Source organism: Spea bombifrons, chromosome 5, assembly GCF_027358695.1.
Source record: "Spea bombifrons isolate aSpeBom1 chromosome 5, aSpeBom1.2.pri, whole genome shotgun sequence".
NCBI classification, from domain to species: Eukaryota; Metazoa; Chordata; class Amphibia; order Anura; family Pelobatidae; genus Spea; species Spea bombifrons.
Genome location: NC_071091.1, coordinates 86,740,143 through 86,747,057, shown reverse-complemented (window position 1 = coordinate 86,747,057; position 6,915 = coordinate 86,740,143). Strand labels below are relative to the sequence as shown.

Sequence of the window (6,915 nt, the reverse complement as noted above, 5' to 3'; positions counted from 1 at the left end):
ATTTCATATTTTAATAAAATAAAGGGAGGCATCTTGATTTTCTATGTGACCTTTGAAAAGTCACATTGATTATAAACTTTGTGTAAGAAGGAAACGGGTGAACATTGATCGTTTTTAGGAAACACTTCCCAGCAATTCAGAATCATTACTGATAAACTTAGAAGGGCTCTTGACAGAAGGTACAACATATTTTATAAAAATAGTAATGCATAGCTTACTTTTGAGTATAATTTGCTTTACAATCATTAATATTATAGTATTCTGTGGAATTTTTATCTATGGGAACAAAAACAATAAATATTGTGCGTTTATCTTAAGGAATACTTTTATTTATATAGAACAGAATGATATGTTTTTGATTTAACTCTACCGTTGAATGTGATGGTGTGATCATGTATGAAAGTTGCCGTTTAAATGCTTTATGCCTTTATGTAGGTTTTATCCATGGCTCCCAATAACGGCTTCGCTAAAGTACATTACGGTTTTATATTGAAAGCAGAGAATAAGGTTGCTGAAAGCATTCCCTACTTAAAGGTAAGTATATACTGTAAAATGAAAATTATAGTAAATAAAACAAAATATCATAAAAATATTACTGGTGTCTTAAGGACAACTTTTTTGAGGTTCAGAGCATTTTTGCTGAAAAAAAAAAACACATCTTTCATTGTTTTACACAGGTAATTAAAATTAAAAACAAAATATTCATTTGCTTGTCTTGAATTTAGAAACATCTCATGTAGGCTTTTCTTCTATTCTTTGCACTTGCAGTCATGTATTATAAAGTGTGCATTGCTTTATGTACACTGTATTGTTTTACGAAAATTAAACATTTACACAATGGTTTTGTGTAAAAAAAACCTTTTTTTAAGCCAAATGAGCAACATGTGGATATTTATATATGTTTGCCATCTGTATAAAGGTAGCTTCTTCTGCCTCAAGTTATAGAACCTATTGTTGGTTAGTTTGTGTTTGAGCTTTGTGTTTTTCTAGGAAGGCTTGGAGTCTGGGGAACCGGGAACGGATGATGGACGTTTTTACTTTCACTTGGGGGACGCCATGCAAAGAGTTGGAGACAAAGAGGTGAGTTTAATTAAAGCATGTTTTAGCAGTTAAGTTTGAAGTTAGTGTTACAAAATAACATGACAGGTGAATCTTTGACCTTGAGTAGGTGAATGCGTGTTAAAATGTATTACAATAATAATAATAATGATAATAATACATTAAACAAATTACAAATGTTTTTCTGTATGTAAAGTTGGGTTGAATTTACCTTGAAAGGGTTGTTCCACCTACCTTTAAAATGGTGGAAGCATCACCCCAAGTTCTTTTGAATGTCCAAACCATGCACAAATTGTGTCTAATACTACCATATTTGCATATCCGAATGAATCAATTAGAGGGTAATAAGAATATGCACATATTGAATAAAGATATACTGCATTCAGAAATCCCTTGCTGTGATGGATTGATGCCTGGACAGAAAATGCACGACCCAACTCCTTACTTCTGTTTTTACGCATTTCAGGCATACCAGTGGTATGAGACTGGCCACAAAAGAGGCCATTTTGCATCTGTGTGGCAGCGGTCTCTTTACAATGTCAACGGACTGAAAGCTCAGCCATGGTGGACTGCAAAAGAAACCGGGTATACTGACTTAGTGAGGGTAAGCTTTAAAATAAAAAGCTATAGTAAAACTTGTATGAAAAGTGTAAAACTAGTGTAATTAAGGAGAGTTTGGAAATCCCAATGGCATCAGACAAATCCTGAACAAACTCATCCAGAAGCTTCTCTGTACAGTACTTTTTGGCCTCAGTACCGTATTTCCCCATGTATGAGACGCACCTTTTTTAAAAAAGGTCTAAAAATTGGGTGCCTCTAAAAAGGGGACCTGCTGCTTACCTTGATCCGCTGCGGCTGCACAGGAACCCAGTGGAGTCACGTGAATGCACATTGCATCACATGACTCCGCTCAGTTCCTGTTCCTGCTCGAGCAAGGCATAGGGGAAACAGCGGCCCCCACGGAAGTCAGCTAGCGGCAGCAGAAGATCTGCAGTTCAGGTAAGGTGGGGGAGTAAATTAATGTATGTATGTATGTATGTATGTATGTGTGTGTGTTAGCATGTATCTGTGTATATTGGGCACAGGGAGGCTGAAATTGATGTGCATGTACTGGCCGCCTGACCATGATAGAAGTGCGATTGCTAACAGTTGCTAGCAACCAACATCAATCACACTCATATCATGCCCAGGCAGCCAGTACAATAACTTTATGTATTTTTTTTTATTTCGGCCCCCCAAAATAGGGGTGCGTCTTATACTTGGGGAAATACGGTAATTGTTAGCACTTACCCTTTACATAATAATTAATAGTACCTTACCATATTTTGGATAAATTCCAAACCCTACCTCCTACGTGCATCTCCTCAATTGTCTCCACAGACACACCTTCCCAATTTTTCTGCGCTTATAATGTTCACCTGTGCTCTGCTCGGATTTGCAGACACATTTTTCATTTTGTTTTTTGTCCATTCGTTTTTAGACAATGAATTTGGTTTTATCACACAAAACAGTATTTTTGAGCATTTTTAATTTCTTTGAAAGACTTTAGAAGCAAACTGGAAACTGATCCGTGATGAGGGGCTTGCAGTGATGGATAAAGTTAAAGGCCTCTTTGTTCCCGAGGATGAAAATCTAAGAGAAAAGGGAGATTGGAGTCAATATACTTTATGGCAACAAGGTGACTCAAATATGTTCACTGAAAGTTGAAACCCTTATGTAAAGAGAAGAACTAATAGCATAATAATTATTGAAATAGTAACAGAATGTCAGATTCTAATACACCGTAGATATATTTGTAGAAATATTTGTTTAATGCTACTTATTATCTGTAACATGTATACTGTTGCTCAAATCAATATGTCCCAAAATACACCTTATAGTGACCTACAGTTAAACAACGTACGATATAGCAATGACTTTCTAATAGGTGAGCAATATGTACTCACTCCATACTTTGTGTTAAGGTTTTTTTTTTTCTTTCCTCTTGATAGGAAGAAAGAATGAAAAGTCCTGTAACAATGCCCCCCGAACATGTAGCTTGTTAGAAAGGTTTCCTGAGTCTACTGGATGCCGAAGAGGACAGGTAGGGTAACACCGCATTTCACATACGTACTCCTGTACAGTAGAAGTCATATTGGATTTTTCCCCAATTTCCATAGTCTCTTTAGCCTTGTGTTGTCTTAATGGGGGGGATTATGAGTCCAATAAGGGAACAAGTTCCCAGTGGAAAAAGTAGCCAACAGCAACTCTTAAATATCACTTGATGAAGATGTAATTTCTTTGAAAACATCTAATTTTATTTCTGTATGTCTTGTTCTTTCAGATCAAATATTCAGTAATGCACCCAGGAACTCATGTGTGGCCTCACACAGGTCCAACAAATTGTAGACTCAGGATGCATTTAGGATTGGTTATCCCAAAGCAAGGGTGTAAAATCCGTTGTGCCAATGACACAAGGTATGTCTTCTGTTGCGTTGATTTTCGAATTATACCTATAGTGCCACCTATTCAAAACCTCTTTGGTAACTGCCATTATTTGATGTTGTCTTGTACTACCACTGGACAACTTAGAAGACCATGAATGTATCATAGCAGGGGTAGTTATACCGACTAAGCAGAATACGCAACCCCACAGGACCACCTCTGAATAAGTGGAGCAGTGATAACAGATTTCTTTTACATATTTATCACTGTAATGGGTGGTTTTCTTCGATAATGCTACAAGTGTGGGTGTTAAATATGCATTTTCATTATTTATTGTCTACATGTGTATAACATGTAGCCTTTCTAAGTGTGTCTGCTTATCACAATTAAAAACCTAGTGCCTCCTTGATTATAACAAATGGATATTTTGCAATATGAACACTGGCATGGCGATAAGTGACCTGAACCAGGTGGGTAGAGGCAGAGATTAACACCCTCCCAAGATCAAAGGCTGCCATAAAGGCAGAGAGGTCCCAGGAGCCACCCATCCTAGTTGGGGTAGTATATTGTCCGTCTTTTGGGCTGTGTGACTGAGCCCATTGGCTTGAGGTTGCCAGCCTGGATGATCTGTTTGGCATTTAATAAAAAGTGCAATATAAGATGAAGGATGGTTTGCTTTGGGAGGTGGTTGCTCAGCAGGGTCAATGTTGGCCACTTGGCTGTACTTGCCCCAAGTCAAAAGATGCCAAACCTCCCCTGATTGTGGATGATTTGGAGTGCATGCAAAGTGTATGGAAGTTAATCGTTACATTTGGCAACATTGAAGTTGTTTTCCAGACATTCAGTAAAGCTAAGGTTCTGTTCCGTTAAGCCTTTCTGTCGATGCTAAACACCACCTCTTTTGTTCTGGATAATAAAGTCATTATTGATCTGTTAGTGTTCTGTGTTTTCTTGTGTATTTATTTTGTGAGGCTGAAGCAGTGTGAGAAATGGCCATCGATACTGTGTATTTATGGAAAGACATGTTATGTGATTATCTAGGGTGGAAGTTGAGTACACATTGGGCTAATGAATGTCAGTATATTTTCTGCTATCAGCTCTTACAATTTGAATAAAAATATGCCAATATTAGCTCCTGAATTTTGCCATCCACCGTGAGATATTGTGTGCACGATGTACATAATGTTTTTAATATCTATACGTTTGGATTTACTGTGTGTGTTGTGTTCTCCATGTCATAGAATGCGGCCCTGGAGAAACTGACACAAACAGTTAATTCACTTGAACATTCTGTCTATGTCCTTTATAGTGCTTAAAGGAGTGATACCATCAAAATAATTAGTCATTAGTCATTATTTTGTGTTCAGTCTAGTTACTAGAATACTATATCATATGGAAATGCCTGTGTGCTGCCTATTAGGATATTTAAGGGCATTAAGTCCCCCCCCCCAACACGACGGCACAGCACTGACACCTCACTTTATGTCTCTGGGAAATAAAGCTAAGCAGTTTCGGTTTGTGTTTTAGAGCTTTAGGCCTCTTAAAATTACTGTGTGAATCAGGGACTAGAAGTAGGAAAATAATGGAGGCTAGACCAGAGATTATAGATATTAGAGAGCAGTAAAACAGAACCAACACCCTCCATAGTGAAAAAGAGGAGATAGTAAGATATTAGATAGTGTATAGGGTGTGAGGTTCCTTATTTCTCATCACTTAAGCTTGTGAACAGCATAAAGTAACATCAGATTTGCTATTAACATTGCAAATAATGCAGCATCGTGAAAAATAACCCATATAATCGATAATCAAATAAAGAAATTTATATAAGAAAGTATATATGCTTGAAAATTCTATATATATACCGGTATATATATATTTTATTTATTTTTTCTTTTCTTAAATAAGCGCTTATTCTGTTGGTTGTATTTTGAATGTTGGTATGGGTAATCCTTGTTAATCATACACATTCATTTTAGGTCCTGGGAGGAAGGCAAAGTGCTGGTGTTTGATGATTCTTTCGAGCACGAAGTATGGCAGGATGCCGATTCTTACCGGCTAATATTTATTGTGGACGTTTGGCACCCAGAGCTCACACCACATCAACGACGGACCCTACCAGCCATTTGATCGATATATGCCATGGGGGATATTTCCCAAGGTCAAAACGCATGAAGGGATTAAGGTTTACAGAAAACGACAATTTCTGTTTCTAATCTTTTGTTTGTTAAATACACAATATCAAATGCCAAGATACCATTCCCTCACATCATTTATATTCACTTATATTTTTATATAATATATACGTTTTTGTAATTCAGTCACTAGTAAGATATAAGGTAAGTGAAGGAACTTTATATTTTTCATGCTTGCTAAAATCTTTTTTTATCTAAAAACAATTAGGACCACTGTTTTTCTGAAGGCAAATGCCCATGAAACATTTTTTTTTATTATTATTAAACTGGGGCACTGAATGTCTGTATTATCTGCGTAATATCCACATGCCATTTATGAAGTCAAATGTTTTGTGCACAATTATTAATAGTTTTTAAAATACTACATTTTGTGATATATGGTCAACCATACCACTGGTTTCAGGAGGAAACTGCATCGCTAGAATTTTACTTTTTATGGTTGTTATTGTGCGCAGCAAAAGAGCAATTCTACGTACTTTCAATCTTTCTTTCTAGTGTAAGCCAAGTTTTACTTGCTTTATCATAGGAGTGATTAACGGTTTTGATAGATTTACCACCAACCATACTTAGAATACAACAATGAGAATGTAATGCACGCTTAACGGTCTGGAGTACAGTGGGTTAATGTTTTTCTTCTTGCTCACCTTCAATAAGGATGTTATTGCATTAGAGTGTATATTACTGTTACTGTGCCAGTCATGGTGTCTTTACTGCAGTCTGGAAGACGAGGGCCGTGACTTCCATGTGACAAAAGGGGCACTTGCCCCAGATGCCACTAGATGAGGGGCGAACTAAAGCTATCCGGTGGCAATGGCCCTGCGCCCCTTCTTCTTCTAGAACCTGATGTGTTGACACCAAGAGACCTAGTAACATCTCTGTTGCCAAGCAGTTGTCACTGAAAACCTTACAATTACTTAAGTTAATTGACTGTTGTGTGATTGTGCGTTAATTTTTGTTAACTCAGGACCACAGAATTTAGGATTTAGCTAAACGCATGTTTAGATTTGGAATAATGAACGAGCCAATGAACACTGAATTAACTATTTGTTTTTTCATTGTTACCTAGATTTTGTCCAGCCATGTATTCATTTTGTGGTTGGCGTGCCCTAATGGAGTACTCTTGTCTGTGTGCAAGGTGGACATTAAGTTCTCTGTTGGGATCATCTCTTCCATGTAACATAGTTACTTCTGAACAAGCTTTCTGTGACTCTTGCATGTTTTTCTGTTTATATTGTGAACA

The 6,915-nt window shown here is 37.0% G+C and overlaps 1 protein-coding gene across 1 annotated transcript; it reads left to right on the top strand.

Moving 5' to 3' along the window:
• Nucleotides 1-348: 348 nt before the first annotated feature.
• On the top strand, nucleotides 349-5,732 carry ASPH (aspartate beta-hydroxylase). Its single transcript, XM_053466573.1, has 7 exons — nucleotides 349-534; nucleotides 991-1,080; nucleotides 1,526-1,663; nucleotides 2,602-2,737; nucleotides 3,051-3,142; nucleotides 3,383-3,516; nucleotides 5,460-5,732. Exons 1-7 carry the CDS (start codon nucleotides 445-447, stop codon nucleotides 5,608-5,610), a joined length of 831 nt encoding a protein of 276 aa, XP_053322548.1. The 5' UTR covers nucleotides 349-444; the 3' UTR covers nucleotides 5,611-5,732.
• Nucleotides 5,733-6,915: the final 1,183 nt, after the last annotated feature.